General features: G+C 43.1%; 1 protein-coding gene across 5 annotated transcripts in view; it reads right to left on the bottom strand.

Moving 5' to 3' along the window:
* The window catches only part of NSMAF (neutral sphingomyelinase activation associated factor), a 74,074-nt gene that overhangs the window by 31,999 nt on the left and 21,124 nt on the right, over positions 1–20,951 (bottom strand). For all 5 annotated transcript variants that reach the window (XM_044928753.2, XM_044928752.2, XM_025265373.3 and 2 more), the window contains exons 3-9: positions 15,348–15,426; positions 15,180–15,247; positions 15,057–15,093; positions 8,232–8,282; positions 5,365–5,436; positions 5,033–5,080; positions 4,877–4,929 (exon numbers count right to left, since the gene is read on the bottom strand). In XM_044928753.2, the coding sequence (XP_044784688.1) occupies positions 4,877–4,929; positions 5,033–5,080; positions 5,365–5,436; positions 8,232–8,282; positions 15,057–15,093; positions 15,180–15,247; positions 15,348–15,426 (408 nt within the window). The remainder of the gene's footprint in view (positions 1–4,876; positions 4,930–5,032; positions 5,081–5,364; positions 5,437–8,231; positions 8,283–15,056; positions 15,094–15,179; positions 15,248–15,347; positions 15,427–20,951) is intronic.

The following is a 20,951-nucleotide window of genomic DNA, read 5'->3' as shown; positions in this document are numbered from 1 at the left end:
CCACCGCAACGAGAAGCCGTGCACCGAGATGAAGAGCAGACGCCGCTCGCCACAACCAGAGAAAGCCTGAGCACAGCAACAGAGACCCAGCACGGCCAAAAATAAAAAGGAATTTAAAAAGTCCTTTATGAAATACTAGCAAAGAAAATCCAGTAATATGTAAACAAAAAAAGCAATACATCATAAGCAAGTTGGATTTACCCCACGAATACAAGGTTGTTTTAACAATGAAAAACCAATCAACATAATTCACACTATCAACAGAACGAAAGAAAAAAGATGATCTCAATAAATGCACAAGAAGCACGTCACAAAATTCTACATTCATTTTTGAGCATACTCTCAGCAAACCACAAATAATAAGAAACTTCCTCATCCTGATTAAAGGACAGCTATGAAAACCTACAGCTGGCATTCTTTTGCGGTGAAACATTACACCTCTTTCCTGTAATACCAAGAACAAGGCAAGAATGTCTGCTCTCACCACATCTGTTAATCAAACTGTGCAATGAGGTGAGAAGTAGAAATAAAAGCCTTAAGAATTTCTGTGAAACTGTCATTATTCACAGATTAAACAATAATGGACAGATGAAACACTATAAAATCTACAAAAAAACCCCAAAAAACAGATGGCTTTACCAGCAAATTCTGTAACATTTTCAAAGGTAGTATAAGACACACATCTCACAAAAAGGTAGCAATAAAACAGAATATTACAAACTAATCTCATTTATACACATAAGGTTCTAGCCAAAGCCAACTAATAGTAAATTCTGAATTTGGAAAAGCCATAGGATACAAGGTCATTGTTTAAACAAAATGAAAACAAAACAAAACAAAACAAAACACCAAAACCCTATTTTCTATATACCATAAGAAATGATTGGAAAATAAAATTTTGATAGCATCAAAATCTAGGATTATGCTCAAAAGACAGCAGCATCCACACACTATAATATAAACATATTATATATATATACTATTAGTATTAGTCGCTCAGTCGTGTCCGACTTTTTGCGACCCCATGGACTGTAGCCCACCAGGCTCCTCTGTCCATGGGATTCTCTAGGCAAAAATACTGGAGTGGGTTGCCATTTCTCCTCCAGGGGACCTTCCCAAATGTACATAAAGTAGACTTCATTAATGTGCATTAGAGGATACCCCAGGTTAACCTGTTATAGAAAACTGTCTCTTGAGCCTTTAAATTCTATACCAATTCTACACCTCTGGTTGGCCAACTGTTTGTTTCTTTATTTAGGTTTTAAGGTGAATGACCTGGGGCTATTTGTTTCCATCAACCTGAGTGAGAATCTAAAGGCACAGTTGAAATGTCTATTTTTGTGCTATCCTCAGAAGAGATTGCTGCAGATCTACTCTATGATTCTCATTCTTTTCAGCTTACAATACAAATAGCTTATTATTTTTTGCAACCTATGTCTTATAATAAAGCAGTGCTGAAAAATTAAATAGAAGAATGTTCAGTTGCCATAGAGGCTACAAAAATGATTTGCTGGTGGTGATTTTTAAGCCTGATTCTAAATAGATTTATGAAGAATGGCACTTGGAAGACGTGGTTCAAATTTTGCTATTTAAGGTATCTTGAAATCATAGGCTCACTCTCCCTAAAATTTCAAAAAGCATAGAGCTGAGGCTTTTAAGGGTATAGCAGTGATAAAAGCTTTCATAGTCATTTCTAAAAAGCAACACTTCATAGTTTTCTGTCTCCAATGGTTCTCTAGTATACTTGTAGAAGGAAGGCAACAGAAAACCAAGAATAAAAATAGCTGAGCTCTCCACAATTGGGCTTCCTGCTTACTTTCCCTGTTCAAAGAAAAGAGGAGACACCATCTTGCAATAGAGGCTTCATAGGCAACTGGGCTTCTCCAGTGACAGTCGGCATTTGATGCCCCATATCTCTTGGTTCTTCTTGTTGCCAATGGTCGGCCTGGAAATGGTGGTGAAATGGGAGCAATTAATCTGTAGATGAGGGAGGGCTTCCTTTAACAGTTGAAGGGTACCATCTGGTACGATTCCAAAGACTTGTAGTGTTTTTAATGTGGGAATTTCTCCAAGTTCAAGTAAAGTTTCAGGTATTATGTCATAGCACTGACTGAGTGATAGGTGTTGGAGGTAGTTGAGTTGATAAAATTCTGGAAAGCGGTCATTTTTCAGCATGACACTATCGCTTAAGTCTAGGTGGACAAGATTGGGACATCTTCCAACTAAGGTAGAGACATCTGATCTCTGCAGGTTCTTTCGGTACCCGCTGAGATTCAGCTGGTTGATAGTCTCTGACACATGCTATATATAAACATATAACATGTATATATATAAAACATGTTATATATAAACATATAACAGTGCAGCGAACTGGATGAGGAGAAAGAACTCTTTGTCCTGTCTTTACATCTTTCAATCTAAAATTAATCCCAAGTATTTTAAGGAGGACATTTCAGGGTGTAAATGGGGGAACCTGACTATGGGGCTATGAGCCGCCTGGCACGCAGACTACTGCTGCGTGAGTATCGTAACAGTATGGAGGGCGGCAGAGATCTTCCTGTAACGGAGAAATGTTGAAGTAGTTGCGGGTGAAGTGTGAGGGAGTCTTGCAGTGTCATTTCAAATTGCTCAGGAAAAAGTTATACTCATATTTTAAATATATCATACCAACATACATATGCACATCAGCTATACATGTATACCTATTTATATAACATATAGACATACGTGTGTTACTTACGTACACACACACAGCAAGCAACAGCATGAGCATGCAAAGTGAAAGTGAAAGTGAAGTCGCTCAGTAGTGTCCAACTCTTTGCGACCCCATGGACTGTAGCCTACCAGGCTCCTCCCTCCATGGGATTCTCCAGGCAAGAGTACTGGAGTGGGATGCTATTTCCTTCTCCAGGGGATCTTCCCGACGCAGGGATCGAACCCGGGTCTCCCGCATTCCAGGCAGACGCTTTAACCTCTGAGCCACTAGGGAAGCCCATGCAAGGACCAATGCAAATTAAGCAAAATGTTGACAAATTAATACCTCGTGACTCACAGGGAATCTGTGTTCACCATTACCTTTTCGACTTGTGAGGATTTGAAATTTTTCAGAATGAACAGTAGGGGAAAAAATATACTTCAATAAAAAAAAGTATTTCCTTGAAAGTATGATGAAAACTTATTTAGCAAAAGTTTATTTTCTTTCGTTTAGAGGAATTATATAATCCTGCAATATTTCACTTTATGTTGTAAATATTTCTCCCCCAAATTCTTCAGCCTAACACTCTGGAGACTGGAATAAGTTAAAACTTTCATGGTGAACCATTTTTAAAATTCATGTCATGCTGAAGCCCAGGATTAAAGTCTAAATTGCTACTTGGAAAAATTATCCATTCTAAGTAGGTCAAAAGAAGCTAATTCTTATTATATAATTCTTATTCTTTTCCTTTCTAAAATGAATGCTATACTTGCCCTTCTGCAACACATTTAACTGGAACATCCTACAAATACAAAAATGAAAAGTAATGCTATGTAGGTGAAACAGAGAAAGAACAAACATAACCATAGAAAAGACATTCTTGGCAAGATGACTTTACCAGCCAACTCTCTAACATTTTTAAACATAGTGTAAGGCTCACAAATCTCATAAAGGTAGCACTAAAACAGAGTATTACAAACTAATCTCATTTATACACATAAGTTTTCAGCCAAAGCCAACACAGAATAATCTATTCAACCAATATGTTCTACTTTGTCCTAAGCTGGAAGGATACAGCAAAACACAAAAATCTAAAGTAAAAATGACATCTCATGACTAGAGACTGCAATAATCCATACCTAAGATTTTATATACATTAGACAATCTATACATATATATTAAGTAAATGGAGTTGAACAAAGTTTAGCAGGGTTGCTAAAAACAAAATGAATACACAAAAATATACTTCATTCTACTTGTCAACAATAAAGAGAAAATTACATATTTTAGGATACCATTTAAAACACCACTAAAATATGAAGTACTTGGAATAAATCTAGCACAAGAGAAGATAGATCTTTACAAAGAAAATTGTAAAAAAAAAAAAAAAAAAAAAAAAGACACTAAGGAAGACTTAAACAGAGTTTCACTGCAATCGGAGTAAAAATCCGAGTATGCTTTTCTTCTATGGAACTTGACAAGCTGATTCTAACTTGACGCAGCATGTGTAAGGCCAAAACACTGAAGACATAAATGAGAAAGGAAATGCCATGCCAGATACTAAGACACAGTGATGAACACAGTGGTACTGCAGACGGAGACACAGACAAATAGCCCAAATCCACTTAACAGAAGGAAATCTACTTAAAATGTGAGAAGAAACAAATCAGAGAACAGGTTAATATGAAAGTATAGTTACTTGCAGAAAATATATTGTATACTTAGAAAGGTGAATACTTTACCCTCTGGAGGAGTTTCAAACTCACAAGTGATATAAACAAGTAAGTTGTTTAGAAAGAAAGCATTTTAAAAGCGCAATCAGAAGAGTAGAGAAAAGGGGACTGCAGAAGGAAAGACTTGAGAGTGTAGGGGTGACGAGCTAAATGCCGCCACAGCGACCTGAGCAGTGGGGGCTGGTGGCCTGAACGGAGGCAGTAACGTTGAAAGGATAGAAGCTCACAGACTGGGAGGTTCTGGGGGGCACCATTCCCCAGGCCTTCAAGAGGCCAGGAGCCCGCGGACTCTGCGCTGGCATTGAGGCCGGGGCCGTTGCCCCAGGTCAGCAGCTTTGGGGCGAGGCAGACGCCAGCACCCATCATCAGCGGCAGACACACGGAATGAGGCCTGAGACGACAACGCCGCTGCTTTCACCACCAGGAATCAAAATCATGGAAAACTTACCTGTTTTTGTCGAATGACGTCCTAGCCAAACGGGACTGCAAGATAGCTGTTATCTGTTAAGACAGAATCATTTAAAAAGTATGGCTGTAAGTATCTGTAAGTGACACATCAATGCAGGTTCATTCACAATAAAGACACAGGTCTTTAGAAACTCACCATGGCAGTTTGGTCCCCCAGTTTGTCCAGACAGGATGCTCTATGAAGCTACGAGTACAGAAATATACATGGATTTATTTCTCTCTCTGATGATAAGAAGATAGTTCCTTAGAAGTAATGAAACACAACCACCATTCTGTTACTCAGTAACAGCTAAGAGCCATTCTAAAACATCTATGACTTCTTCCTAATGTAGAGTTTTCAAGTTCAACACATTCAAGTAAATCTCATTCAGATTTATAGCAGAGGTTATAGTTTTGGTGAGATGTATGAATATGAAATTCTTTTTAAAAAAGTTTGCCAGTGAATATCTGAGAAGAGCTCTGACTTACTTGAAGCAGTGTCTCCACAACATCTTCCACTTTCCCTGAAACGTCCAGCTCAAAGACATACTCCATCGTGCCCTGAAAAAGAGGAAGATGAACTGAATCAGAGGAGAACAAGCACATCAGGACCTATCATTTTAAGAACATTTGCAACCCCTGCTGACGGGTGCAGGCAACTCCCTCAGCCCACCTGGGAGATTCACTTCTGTGTTTACTATTTCCTTCCTTCCGCTGCCTCTGGGCTTGGTTTGCTCTTGCTTTTTCTAGTTCCTTGAGGTATCTAATTAGGTTTTTTAATTTGAGATCTTCCTCTTTTCTTAAGGTAAGCATTTAACACTCTAAACTTCCTCTTTAGGATTGCTTTTGTGGCATCCTAGGAGTTTAGGTATGTTTTCGTTTTGATCATCTTGAAGTATTTTTAAAATTTCCCTTTTTATTTCTTCTTGACCCACTGTTTGCACAAGAAGGTTGTTTAATTTCCACAAACGTATGAATCTTCCTGCTGCTATGGATTTCTGGTTTCACTCCATGGTGGCTGTTAAAGATACTTGGAATGACATCAGTCTTATTAGACTTACTGACTTCTTTTGTGACCTGACGTGTGATCTGTCATGGAGGATGTCCCCTGTGCACGTGAGATAGCGTGTCCTACTGTCCTTGGGCAGGATGTTCTGCATGTGTCTGTGAAGCCCACCTGGCTAGAGTACAGTCGAGTCCTGCTTCCCGAGTGACCGTCGGCCTGGGTGACCTGCCTATTGTTGAAAGTGGAGCGTGGACGCCTCCTCCGTTCAGTGCAGCCGTCAGTCTCTCCCTTCAGCCTGCCAGTGCCGGCTTCACGCGCTCACGTGCTCTGAGGCTGGGTGCACATGCTGTTGTGACGGTTACTTTTTATATGTCACAAACTGCACTCTTCTCTTCCCCACGAGGGTGAGTATGCTGGGCTGCATCTGCCTGTGTCTCTGGCTCAAAGTCCCCTGGAGCAGCTGCACAAGCCCAGCTCTTTCTTGTTTTGGGAGGAGGGTCCCCAGACATCTAGAGCATTATGGGTCCCATCAGAGCTCCAGGACGGGTGAGAAGATGGGGACTGGGCATTCCCTCCAATCACGTGCACTGTGGGGGAGGGACTATGGTGAGACGATGCTCCAACGTTCCTACACCTTCAGTGTGGCTCACTTCACTCTCACCTGGGCACAGAGCACACTGAACCGGTTTCTGGATTTCTCACAAAGGGAATTCATCCATGTACTGTTTCTGAACCATTCTCCCCATCAGAGGAATAAGGGTTTTCCCAGTCTATCATCTCTCATCACCATCGTCAATGTCATCATTCCCCCCTTTAAACCTGAGAATCCTCTGGTGTCCTAATTCACACCGGAACAAAAGAGCTTTTCTTTGCTTCAGACAACCTGACCCACTTCCTTTGACGTCACTTTTCAGCAGACTTGTACCTTGAGTAGGCGTCAAGAGAACCTCTGCAGTGAGGGTGCAGTGACCCGTGGTTCTCAGCTTGGAGGGGGTGGTCCTGCCACCCCTGCAGGCCATTTGGCAACATGTGGAGGCGCCACACAACAACAGGGGACAGTGGGGGGGGTGGGTAGCACTCAGTGTGTGGAGCAGCCTGCAACGTAAGGGACAGCCCCTCACAGTGAAGAAGCATCCTTCCCAGATGCCAACGGCACTGCCTGTGAGTAACAGGCGCTCAGGACTCACTGCTCCTGACTGACCAGCGTGCACAGGTGTCTCCTGCACATAAAAGCTGGAGGTGGCTACTGGTGGCCAGTTGTCCCAGCTGCTGCCGAGGACTCGCATGCCAGGCCGGCCTGTGACCAGGACTGCCATCTAGCCAGCAGCAGTCTGCTCAGATGTGGGGCTTTTCCTAATTCAGAGGAGTCATGGCAGGAGCATTAGGCCCATCTCTAGGTCCTGTAAGGTCTCCTCTGCTAGGAGTTATCCCTTTACTACATGCTAAACTGCAGCATGGGTCTGTGCTCAGTCTCCTCTGTTCATGGTATTCTCCAGGCAAGAATACTGGAGTGGGTTGCCATTTCCTCCTTCAGGGGATATTCCTTGCCCAGGGATTGAACCTACATCTCCTGCCTTGGCAGGCAGGTTCTTTACCACTGAGCCACTTGGGAAGCCACAACATTAAGTAAAGCACAGAGTGGTTGGATGTGATGTCTAGTGACGAGTCCTGTGTTTATGGTCCTTCAGAGCTTCTACCCAATCAGGAGAACTTATACACTTGTTGCTGCTGCTGTTAAGTCGCTTCAGTGATGTCCGACTGTGTGTGACCCCGTAGATGACAGCCCACCAGGCTCCCCCGTCCCTGGGATTCTCCAGGCAAGAACACTGGAGTGGGTTGCCATTTCCTTCTCCAATGCATGAAAGTGAAAAGTGAAAGTCAAGTCGCTCAGTCGTGTCCGACTCTCAGCGACCCCATGGACTGCAGCCTACCAGGCTCCTCCATCCATGGGATTTTCCAGGCAAGAGTACTGGAGTGGGCTGCCATTGCCTTCTCCTGAGCTCTTAAATAAGGGTATTTTATAACGTATAAATATTTCTGTAACATTTAAAAGAAGTCCTCAGCGATTCCCATTAAATATGATGCATCTTCTGATTTCAACTTTTAACCTAATAATTTAAGCCTTTTCCCCCACTAATAGACCCACTTATTTTTAAGCTAAAAAGTTAACTGAAATCTTTTGAACTGAAGTTTGTGGCTCCCTTGGATAATTTTGTTATAACTGCTAAGTAACAAGCCTTTAAATACCTGTTATCATTATACTCCATCAAAGAAGTTAACACAGACACAGAACCTTATTGCTCAAAATCACTATGGAAATTGTTGGGGATGAAGGAAAAACCTTACTTACCCTTTCTATTTTATATGGTGCAACAATGTTGTGTTCTTTAATGAAATACACCTGAAAAAGACAAATAAATAGTTGTAAAATAATTAAACGTTGTCAGTGATGAGCTGATGGATGTTACGAATCAAATTTAAATCATTGTTATTTAATCTCTATTTCCAAAAGCATTTGCATTTATATTAGTATGGCTTTAAAGTTCTGATGTTAAAATAACAAACATTAAGTTAAAAAGAGATTCATCAAGAAAACAAGGTAGCAACCCCTGCAGGATCGATACAATGTCTAAGATGGCTTGTCAATGCCATCGCCTGAGCCCAGTAACCACACAGGTGAAGGACGCTAACCTAAGTGTTCATTGTCTAAGAAATGATTAAGACAGTCACTGTGGTATGAAATCCATTCATCAACATAGAGAAACCTCTCTTTTCTAGAGGCACAGTTTTCACATGCACCAGGCCACTTGTCCTCACATGGGGCACTAGCAACCACATATCACATATACACACACACAACCAACCACATATCACACATACACACACACAAGCAACCACATATCTCACACACACACACGCCCCAGAGCATCAACCTCCTCGCATGTGCACCCTAATCCCGCCCTCCCTCCAGTTAGGACAGAAAGTTTGCTTCCCCCACATCCGTCAGCTGTTCAAAAACGTAGTTCCTACGATCACACAATGCACTTTCTCCCATTTAAAACAAACTACAGATTAAAAAACACTCCTTTGGTCTCACATCCTTTTACCCCTTTTCTGTTCATTTGAGTGGTAAAACTCTTTGCCAGAGCTGATGTACTTTCCAGGGCCCAAAGCAGGTTTTCCTCTGATCCGTGTCACTGCAGCCGTTCCTGATGAGGTCAGCGAGGACACACAAGGTCGGGGAGGATGCACAAGGCCATTGTTCTCAGGGCTTGGATTCTGTTTCTCAGACGCGACATAGCTGGGCCCTTCCTGGAGCAGGTTTCTAGCCGGCTGCGCGGCACCTGCTCCAGGTTCTCCCGACCTCACCAGCTGCTTGCTCCAGCTTCCCAGGGCCCCTGCTTCCCTCCCAACCACCCGAGAACACACCCAGCCCCGGGGCCTAACAAGTGTCTGTCATTCCAGGCCCAGCCTCCTCCTGAAGCCCAGACAGAGGCCTCCAGATGTCGGTGGTGCCTCCTCCAGGTCACAGCTAGAAAGCCTGCTCCCACATCGAGCCTCACCACTAGCCCAGCAGCACCTCTGTCAGGGTTTCTTCAGAGCACACCGGGACGCCAACCCTTCTCACCCTCCCGCCGCCACCAGCCTGGGCCACATGCCTGAGTCAGCGCTCCCAGATGCTTGCCTGGTGTCCCTGCTACCCCAGGCACTGGTGAGACCCAGACAGAGACAAATCAGACCGGGGCCCTTCTCAGCGAGGCATCTGCTGCTGCTGCACTATCGTAGCTCGTGCATGCCTTCTCACGTTCTGGCCTCTGGCCTGGTTCACCTTCCTCATGGCGTCTGTCTCTGCCTGATGTCAGAGAAGACATCTGCTCACTGTCTGCTGTCCCACTGAGAGGTAAAGTTCCTGGAGAGAGGGACTTCAGATCTTTTATTCTTCCCTCTATCTCCCTCCTCTCTCTTGGGCTTCCCTGGTGGCTCAGAGGGTAAGGCGTCTGCCTGCGATGCGGGAGAACTGGGTTCAATCCCCAGGTAGGGAAGATCCCCTGGAGAAGGAAATGGCAACCCACTCCAATACCCTTGCCTGGAAAATTCCATGGACTGAGGAGCCTGGCAGGCCGAAGTCCATGGGATGGCACATAGTCACACACGACTGAGCAACTTCACTTCTATCTCTAAAACCTTGACTGTGATACTTACAGGATGCATGAAGAAAGTGAGAAGTGTTAGTCGCTCAGTCCTGTCTGACTCTTTATGACCCCATGGACTGTAACCTGCCAGGCTCCTCTGTCCATGGAATTCTCCAGGCAAGAATACTGGAGTGGGTTGGATGCCCTTCTCTGGGGGATCTTCCCGACCCTGGGACTGAACCCAGGTCTTCTGCATTGCAGGCAGATTCTTTACCGTCTGAGTCACTGGGGAAGCCCAGGATGCATGAGTACTATTGTTGACACACACACACCCCTTCCTCTTTATTTTACCAGCAAGAGAGTATATAGAAGCAAAGCTCTCTAAAGCCCAAAGAACCATAACATATTTCTAAAGCACTGTGACCTAGTAAGTAATCAAACACACGCATACACACGCACATTTTGTTTTCTTGGTTGTGCAGTTAACCCAGGAAACTTAATATTTGAAAGACTAGCTTATGTCTAGTTGCCCCTTGATATAATATAGCTGATTTTGAGCTTGATATGAGACATCTTACACAAACTATTGAAAGGCAATAGAAAGATTTTGGTTCTAGGTTTATTAAAATTATATTAAAATGGATACTTTTATAACAGAAACCACACTTCCAATTTAAAACCTACCTACTCCTTTCAAGATACAGACTTTCCAGAATAAAGCCACAGTGCAGAATGATACTGCAGTAATAATGAGCATACAGCTGTGGGCCAGAATTATCAATAATGGTGTTCCTTCCCCAAAGTAAGAGATGGCGGTAACTGCTTTCATTTATGCCAGTCAAAACTAACAGACATTCTAAAATTAATAGAACCATGGAAGGCAGACCTGGAATATCACGTACCCTGATATCTCCCAGCTTTCATAAAATAATTTTCAATATACACTAAAAAGGGCCATGAACAAGAGGGCTGCATGATCTGAACACCACTGGGAGGCTCTCTGCTCCAGACTATTCACCCCGTGAGACTCGCAAGGCTTTGAGTCAGGTCCTGAAGCAAAGAAACCTCTATATCTGTTTCCCACGGCTCTTCCTACATTTCACAGAAAGTTACTTTTCTTTGAACACTTCAAGGATCTGGGGCTCTGCAGAGGGGAGGCAACCCTGCTCTCCTCTCTCCCTTTCATTTTCAAGGTGAAGGTGAGATTCACAGCAAAAAGACAGGGCTAACGGGCTTCCCAGATGGCTCAGTGGTAAAGAATCCACCTGACAATGCAGAGGATCCCTGGGTTGGGAAGATCCTCAGAGAAGGAAATGGCAACCCACTCCAGTATTCTTGCCAAGAGAATCCCACGGGCAGAGGAGCCTGGCGGCCTACCATCTATGGGGTCACAAAGAGTCGGACACGACTTAGCGACTAAACAACAAAAATGAGCTCTACTCTTACAATTTTTTAAAGACCTACAGGTGAATTAAGTACAGCTGACCCCTGAACAACATGGGCATGAACCACGTGGGTCCACCTACATGTGGACTGTTTTCAATAAATACATTGGAAAATTTTGTGGAGATTTCAGACAATTGGAAAGAAGATGAACTGCATAGCCTAGAAATATCAGAAAAATTAAGACATAAGTATTGTCATGAGTACATAAAATGTATGTAGATACTAGTCTATCATATCATTTACAACCATAAAACATACATGATAAATTTATTACAACTTAATGCGCAAACTTCCTGACCAGACGTGGCACCAACTGAAGTAGAGAGAAAATGTAAATAACTATATAGAGATACAGCGTGAAGCCACAGCGCTCCCTCCCTGCAGCTCACACTGCACCACGGTCATAGCTTCCTAGCCAGCCCCTGTGCGGAGGTCAAGTGTTGAGAGTAACCTCAAAAGGCCACAGGACACCATTCATCTCCCTGTGAACAGCCATCTCTACAGTAAACTCCACTGCAGTAAAAAGTGGTTTCTCCTGGTTCTTGTGCATCTTTCATCGTGTTCAGTGTCAGATCGTAAACCCTGAATAACACCACGGGACCCACGTGAAGTGCCGCTAGTGATGCCGGCAGTCCTCCAGAGAAGCCGAGAAAAGTCACGCCACTACAAGCAACAGCTGGACTACTTGATGTGTGTACCGCTGAGCTGAGGGCCGCAGCTGGGGCTGCCACCGTGTCAAGATAGATGGATCCTGCATTAAGGACCATTGTGGAAAGGAAAAGGAAATTCATGAAGTGGTCACGCAGCTAGCCCGCAGGCAGGAGAACCTGGCACTTTCTGTGAACTACTTCTTTATCTCATGTTTAAAATGCAGCTTTTATGTGGGTGCAGGATTACTGTAAGAAAGCCACACCTATCGATGAATATGAAGTCATCACATGACAACGTAAAGCCAAAGGAAGGTGAAGGAGCTAAAGCTGGAGAACTTAATGCTAGCAAAGGATGGTTTGATAATTTTAGAAAAAGGTTTGGCTTTAGAAATGTCAAGATAACAGGAAAAGCAGCTTCTGCCAACCAAGAGGCAGCAGATGAGCTCCCAGACGGCATGAAAAATATCTCTGAGGAGAAAAGAGTATCTGCCTGGACAGGTTTTTACTGCAGATGAAAGTGCCCTCTTCTGGGGGTGGGTGAGCTGGAAATCCACAAAGGACATTCATTAGGAAGAGAAGTGAGGACCAGGAGTTAATACGGCAGGCTGAGACAGGCTAAGTCTGCTGTTTCGCACAAGTGCAGTGGAGTTGATGACCAGGACTGTCCTGATCTATAAAGTTGCTGACCTCTAGCCTTGAAGAGCAAAGAAGGCAATGGCAACCCGCTCCAGCATTCTTGCCTGGAGAATCCCAGGGACAGAGGAACCTAGTGGGCTGCCGTCTATGGGGTCGCACAGAGTCGGACACGACTGAGGCGACTTGGCAGCAGCAGCAGCAGCCTTGAAGAGAAGAGATGACCACCGCTGCCACCTTTAGGTTGCACAGCAAGAGGGCTGGACAGCAAGAACCCTTTTCCTGGATTGGTTCCATCGATGCTTTGTCCCATCGATGCAGTCAGGAAGTATTTTGCCAGTAAGGGACTACCCTTTAACATTTTTTTAAATTGGACAATACCCCTGGCCACCTCGAATGATTTCAACACCAAAGCTGTCAAAATGGCCTACTTGCCCCAAAACACAGTGTCTCTAATTGAGACTCCAGATCAAGGGGTCATAAGAACCTTTAAGGTTTGTGCGCATGGTGCTCTAGGAAAGGGCTGTCAATGCTGACAGCTGGAATATCTTCAGAGTCTGTGAGGACCGCACCACTGAAGATGCCCAGGTTGTTCAAGAAAAAGCCATGAAAGCCATTAAGCTGAAAACCACACGTTCCTGCTAAAGAAAACTGTGTTCAGATGCTGCGCATGACCACACAGCGTTTATGACAGAGCCAGAGTATGGATGTGGCCAGAAAAGAAGGGGGCTGAAACGTTTCGAGACCTGGATCTCAGAGAGATTCAAGGACTAATGGACACCACACCAGAGGAGAGAACAGAAGACAACCTGATGCAGACGAGCGCTCCCAAACCAGAGCCAGACCTGAGGAAGGAGACACCGTAAGCGCTGGGTCATAAACTGACATTAGACAAGCTAGCAGAAGCGCCTGAGTTTTTATTTTTTCCTGCCTTTTGACTTCTTTTTACAACATGGACCCTTCTACGACCCAGGTGCTGAAACTAAAGCAAACTGTGGAAGAAGGATGGGTACGTAGAGAAACATTTTTAGAGAAAAAGGCAGAAAAAGACAGAAATTATGATTATTTCTATAAATTTAAACTGAATGTGTCTGCGTTTCCTGCACCCCCACCCACCCACCTCCTCCACCCCTTCCTCCTCTGCCCGCCGAGACAGCAAAACCAAACCCCCTCTTCCTCCTCGGTACGAAGACAGACGACAAGGATGAAGACCTCTGTGACCATCCATTTCTACTTAATAACTAGCGAACAGTCACCCTGCTGTGCAGTTACTAAACTTGTAAACAGATGACAAACTTATAGTATTGATAAACCCAGTACATACTGCAAACGTGTCTTCTTTTCCTTATGATTTTCTTATAACCTTTTTTCTCTAACTCACTGTACTGTATGACTACATAATATAATACATACAACATATAAAATGTGTTAATAACCATTTACAGGATGAAATGGCATCCCTACAGGATGAAATGGCAACCCACTCCAGTATTCTTGTCTGAAAAATCCCATGGACAGAGGAACCTGGTGGGCTAGAGTCCATGGGGTAGCAGAGTGGGACGCAACTAAGCATGTGTCATCAGCAAGGCACCAGCAGGCTATTCGTAGTAGTTAAGCTTCGGGGGAGTCAAAAGTTATACATGAATGTTTAACTGTGTTGGAGGTTGTCAGTGCCCTGAACTTTCTGCTTTACTCAAGGGTCAGTCGTGTATGTCAGGAGAAAAAACATAATTTATCTCTGTACTGCCAGTGTCAACACAGTGCTGGATGCAAAAACCTATACTGAGTAAACGCGAAATGAATAAAAAGTCACGACTCCAAGCTTTATAACTAGACAAGGCTACACAACCCGAGTCCTGCCTGGGTTGCCATCACGAGTCACCTTGAGCTCACTGAAGCGGTGGGCGCCGGCCTCCCACCTCCTAAATGGTGACGAGGCTACAGGAGAACCTGTAGTCCTTCACCTCAACCTCACACACCGTCAGGACTCCTAAGGGCGAACCCACAGCCGGCAGGTAACACACACACACACTCACCTACCTACCCGAGGAATGTTAAGGATCTCAACAGGGATCACACCTGCTAAAACGTATTTCCCAGTGACTAAATTGTAAAAGAATTTAAACATCTTTTCCAGCGGTCTTCATTTGAGATTTGTACAAATAATTTCATTATGCTAAAAAAAAGTGTATATATGGAAGCCCATACAAACACACACACACACACACACACACACACACACACATATATAATGTATTTATTCATTTAAATGTTCATTCAGGTTAGAAAAAATATTTACCAAGTGCTCCTTACCTGGCTGAAAATGAGTGAAATCGCCCCAGATACTGTCCTAAAAATGCAGATAAAAGTCATTAAATATATACAGAGAGAGTTTTTTGGTAGAAGTAAAGTCAAACAATTGCGACAGTGACATACTTTGCAAAGTGTCTACTGGCTTCATTTTCTCCATGTCTTCCTATTTTTATACAATCCCTCAAAGGAATCTGTATAAAATTGAGAGAGAGAGAGATGTTATAAAAATAAGACAAGGTAAAATGCACACAAATATAGGGCTATTTCTCTTCACATTGAAGGTGTGTTTACCTTAATGATGGGTTGGGATATTGCATCCGGTTCAAAAATAACTGATTTTGAACATATTTTTAAGGAGCCTCTGATTTTCCTAGAGACAAAGTACAAAGGGATATTAATGAACATAACAAGTCACAGAAGAATCATAACACATTTTAACTAGCATGTAGATGACTAAAGCATCAACTAATAAAAGATCAAAGACAAAGGTATGAAAGGTTGGACAACATAGCAAAATAATTATCCTCATCTCCTAAAGAAATCAACCTGAATATTCACCGCAAGGACTGATGCTGAAGCTCCAATACTTTGGCCACCTGATACGAAGAACCTACTCACTGGAAAAGACTGATGCTGGGAAGATTGAATGCAAAAGGAGAAGAGGGCAGCAGAGGATGGTTAGATGGCATCACCGACTCAATGGACAGGAATGTGAGCAGACTCTGGGGGATAGTGGAGGACAGAAGAGTTCACTGTGCTACATACAGTCCATGAGGTGCCAAGAGTTGGACATGACTTAGCAACTAAGCAACAACCATCACCTCCTCCCTGGAGGTTAAAGAAACGCCATGTGTTGTAATACAGTCTCACTGGTTGAGGACTGTCTGGGAATTTTATTCATTATCACTTCACTTGGTCCTCACAACTGCATGAATGTGAAGCAGTTTTCTGATCCTTAAGAAATGCTGATTCCATCCTGTCTGTGGTTAATTCCTTTGACTTTGAATTTCCTACATCTTAAACACTTATTCAGAAGACCACACTGTAACCCTAATCCTTTTTAAACCTGACATTGATTGGGTAAGGGATTTTTTTTCCTTATTTATAATCATGGGAAAATAACAGTTTGAATTTAGCACATAAAATGCTTTTAGTGGTGATTCTGGGGTACATAGGAATTTGCCGGGAGCCGGCATATTGCATATTGAGTGCATATTGCATATTGAGTGCAGCACTTTCCACAGCATCATCTTTCAGGATCTGAAATAGCTCAACTGGAATTCTATCACTGCCAGGAGCCAGCGTGAGGAATTCCGCCCATGACAAAGGTCATGAGGAAGGAGGCTCGGCATACGCAAAGGCGGGATCGAGCCTCAGGAGTCCCCCTGGAAATTCTCGAGCATCTACCCCCAAAACCAGAGTCTGCCTACTTTCTGCTTTGTGCTTTCACCTACACCTCTGACTTTACGGGGGGCTGTCTCCCACTACCTCTCTCTGGAAAAAGAGTTAGCTTACAGCTCCAGTTAATAATTCCTGGGTGTGACAGTGTTTAACCTACAAACTCCTTTGGAAATCCTCTAGCCTGCCTGAATAGGTTTTTCCGGCCACATGTGATTGTTCAGAGCCTCCCAACTGTGAGAGGCAGGAGATGTTCTAAACTGCCTAAACACAGATTCCTTTGAGTAGTTAAGAGATTGATTAGAAATTGTATTGGTGAAGGGTTTTTCACTTGTTGGGCCAATGTTTGCTGCTAAGTCTCCATACTCCTTACCTACTGTGTCCTTGGCAGTGTATTGATTGATATAATGGGTATATAGAAATGTAAAATGCAGCTTTGTCCAATGCTTTTTGGAAGGCTGGTGCCTGACTTTGGAATAATCACCTTTAGAGAAAAATAAGTTTCTTAAAATGTTAACAGGCCTCCGGGCCAGAAGATGATGTCAATCACCTGAACTTTTGCATATGATAAGTTTGAAAGCCTGGCTTAGATTAGAACCAGGAACTGCTGTCCTTGCATGACTCCACCCCTTCCCCCATTATCCTCTATGCATAACTTAAGGTATAAAAACTACTTTGGAAAATAAACTGCGGGCCTTGTTCACTGAAACTTGGTCTCCCCATGTCACTCTCTCTCCCAAATTCCAGCTGAGTGTCCATCTGGAGCGCGGATGTCCTCTGCGACCATTTATTTGCCTGGGCTTCTAAGACCCACTCGAGAAGGTGTCTAAGGTGGGGCACCTTCCGCTATTCGAGAGGGCGCCTGCGGCCTCCGTGGTCAGAGCTAACCTGGTGTCACGGGTTATATTGATTTTCCGCGTAAACCAAGCCACTCAGCTTCTTTTCTCCACTGAATTTTCCTACTGAGCTATCCTTATTTCAGCCGCTTTTCTCCACTGAATTTCCTCACTGAGCTATCCTTATTCTATTACTCTTTGTATCCTTAATTAAAGTGTAATTAAGCAGTTATTCCCTGACCCTCGCCTAGCCGTCTCTCCTTCGAATACCCTGGATCAGCCGGGGCTGGTCCCCGGCAGGAATTCAGGGTAAAATTGCTTCTATGAGAATAAGCAATTTTAAAGACGATCTGCCTACTACTATAATACCAAATAGATCAGCTGTTGACCATTTTTCTCCTTTCCTGGGACACGGATAAGGCTCTAGTGAGTCTAGGGCGACGCCTGCCTGAGCATGCTAGAGGCTAGTATGCCTCATTAGCCTGAAGCCAATTAAAAGCTACACTTTATTGTCTTTTGTTGACTGAATGACTTTTATCAATGATCAGACCAAGGCAATAATTTATTATGTAATCAGAACACAGGTTAAGAAATACTGGGAAAAAAGAAACCTTTTATAAAAATCATCTTAGTTTCCAAGACTATATTTTGTCTACAAGGAAAGCTCCACGGATTTTTTTTTTTTTTTAATTACTTGTATGACATTTGGGCTTTTCCTCCAGCCATTCCTTGGTGTCCTAGTGAACCCTTCTCACTCTGCCCATCCCAGGGGTCTCTAAATTGAAGCAATTATTTTACTTGGACTCTAGGAAGACCCACCTGCTCTCCCTGTCCCTGTGTCCCCTCCCTGAGTCAATTATTCTGCCAAAAAATCTCACATCCTTCCTGGCTTACAAAAATGCCAATGGCTTCCTAGCCCACAGGATAAAGCCCCATCGCGATCTAAGAAAGGCCTGCCTCTGGGTACACATGTATATGTACCAAACGGATGAGAAGGGTCATGGTAAAGGCCATGATATAGTCTACAATTCTTCTTCCACAAAGGACCTTTTAAATGTTGATTTTTGTATCATTTTTTCCATGCTGTTAATTGCATTTACTTCTCTAACACCCTAAATTACCTAATAATAACTTAAGTACTTTTAAGGCAAAAGCTAAAGAAATACAAATAGAACAGAAAACTCCCAAGTACCAGTCCACTAGTTCTGCAGCTGTTAACATGCAGTCATTCCTGTTTTGTGTCTAACACCTCAGAACCCTACTGGATTTTACATAAATTCCCAGACCTCCTATACTTCATCTGCTGTGTTGTGCTCAGTCACGTCCACCTCTTTGTGACCCCATGGACTGTAGCCCACCAGGTTCCTCTGTCCATGGGATTCTCCAGGCAAGAACACTGGAGTGGGTTGCCATTTCCTTCTCCAATACTTCATCTAAACATACTTTAACATGAATCTCTCAAGTCCTTCAATAAATGGCCATCATTACACATCTACAAAAAATAATAATTCCTTAATGTCATCCAGGATAAAGTCAGGGTTCAAATCTATTTCATAACTGTTTTTTATAGTTGGTTTGTTCAAAGCCCACATTTCCTTTAGCCGATATGTCTCCTAATATCTCTTAATCTAAGACAGTGTTCATTTCCCCGCTTTATGGACTTTGCTAAACACATCTCTGTGGTTTTCATCTATCACACTTCCTTTATGTCAGAGGCAGTGCACACGTACTGCCCCCATATCAGGAGGCCCCAGTGGGTTCAGATAACACCCACCTTGACACGTGCATTAAAATATTTCTCAGCAGCTTTTCACCTGTTGGTTTAGCAGCCACTGAAGAGTATGTCTAGATCAGATCAGATCAGTCGCTCAGTCGTGTCCGACTCTTTGCGACCCCACGAATCGCAGCACGCCAGGCCTCCCTGTCCAGCACCAGCTCCAGGAGTTCACTCAGACTCACGTCCATCTAGTCAGTGATGCCATCCAGCCATCTCATCCTCTTTCATCCCCTTCTCCTCTTGCCCCCAATCCCTCCCAGCATCAGAGTCTTTTCCAATGAGTCAACTCTTCGCATCAGGTGGCCAAAGTACTGGAGTTTCAGCTTTAGCATCAGTCCTTCCAAAGAACACCTAGGACTGATCTCCTTTAGAATGGACTGGTTGGATCTCCTTGCAGTCCAAGGGACTCTCAGGAGTCTTCTCCAACACCACAGCTCAAAAGCATCAATTCTTCGGTGCTCAGCCTTCTTCACAGTCCAACTCTCACATCCATACATGACCACAGGAAAAACCACAGCCTTGACTAGACGGACCTTTGTTGGCAAAGTAATGTCTCTGCTTTTGAATATGCTATCTAGGTTGGTCATAACTTTCCTTCCAAGGAGTAAGCGTCTTTTAATTTCATGGCTGCAGTCACCATCTGCAGTGATTTTGGAGCCAAAAAAAAATAAAGTCTGACACTGTTTCCCCATCTATTTCCTATGAAATGATGGGACTGGATGCCATGATCTTCGTTTTCTGAATGTTGAGCTTTAAGCCAACTTTTTCACTCTCCACTTTCACTTTCATCAAGAGGCTTTTTAGTTCCTCTTCACTTTCTGCCATAAGGGTGGTGTCATCTGCATATCTGAGGTTATTGATATTTCTCCCGGCAATCAGGGGTTAGCAAACTTTTTCAGTAAAGAGCCAGAGAGCAAATATTTTTGACTTTGTGGGCCATTTGCTATCTGTCTCTATTCAGCTCTGCTTCCCTGTTATTGCAGAAAACCAACCAGATACAAGATGTAAACAAGTGGGTGTGACTGTATTCCAATAAAACTTTATTTAAAAACCCAGGTGGCAGCCAGATATGACCATAGTCTGTCAATCCCTGATTCACTAGGGATTGAAATTTTTAACAATCCTTCAGTGTTTGTTATCTAGAATTTATCAAAGAACAGCTTTAATTATCTATGATTTGGCCACCCTGAAGTACAATTTGTACCAGGAAAGCAGGAAAAATGCTTGATCTTTTTCATCAAGTTTTAGAAAAATGAATCGGTGTCCTACAATCCTTTGAAGTTAAATGATACATACACACATATCTATGTATGAAGTTATTTATATTACATATATATATATCATTATGAACTCATGGAGTTGAGCCCTTATGATACATTTCAATCCCCTATAGTCTTTCTTTTTTGATGCTCAATCTGCTGAATTTTTTTTTTTTTGCCCAACTTTTCAGGGTGGCCTTGTGCCCTTTTAATTCAGTATGCAATCATTTTTGACATTTTTCCTTACCTGCCAGGATAACAAGATGTTCCAGGCTCGCCTCCCTCATATTTCCTGCCCCTAACTTAGACTCAGGCACTTCTCCAAAGAGCCCTCATTCCTTCTACTAAAGAGAGGCATTCACAGGGTAGCTCATTGCTACTGAGCTGTTTCTAGGTCTTTTCAGAAGGCAGAGCTAGAAACTACTTTCTTTTAAAAGAAAAGCATATGACTCCATATAAGTATTACCAATTCAAATCAAAGACCCCAAGGTTTTTACTTAACTCCTTTAATATTAGATCTGTATCTCCTTTATACTGAAAATCTCGATCTTGGCATTTTGCTTTATCTAACTGTATAAAACTGTGTGTATAAAACAGTTCCAAAATAATACAAAAATACTTAATA

Source organism: Bubalus bubalis, chromosome 15, assembly GCF_019923935.1.
Source record: "Bubalus bubalis isolate 160015118507 breed Murrah chromosome 15, NDDB_SH_1, whole genome shotgun sequence".
In the NCBI taxonomy this organism is placed as follows: Eukaryota; Metazoa; Chordata; class Mammalia; order Artiodactyla; family Bovidae; genus Bubalus; species Bubalus bubalis.
Note: the sequence above shows the minus strand (reverse complement) of the source record. Positions and strands in the feature narration are given on the sequence as shown.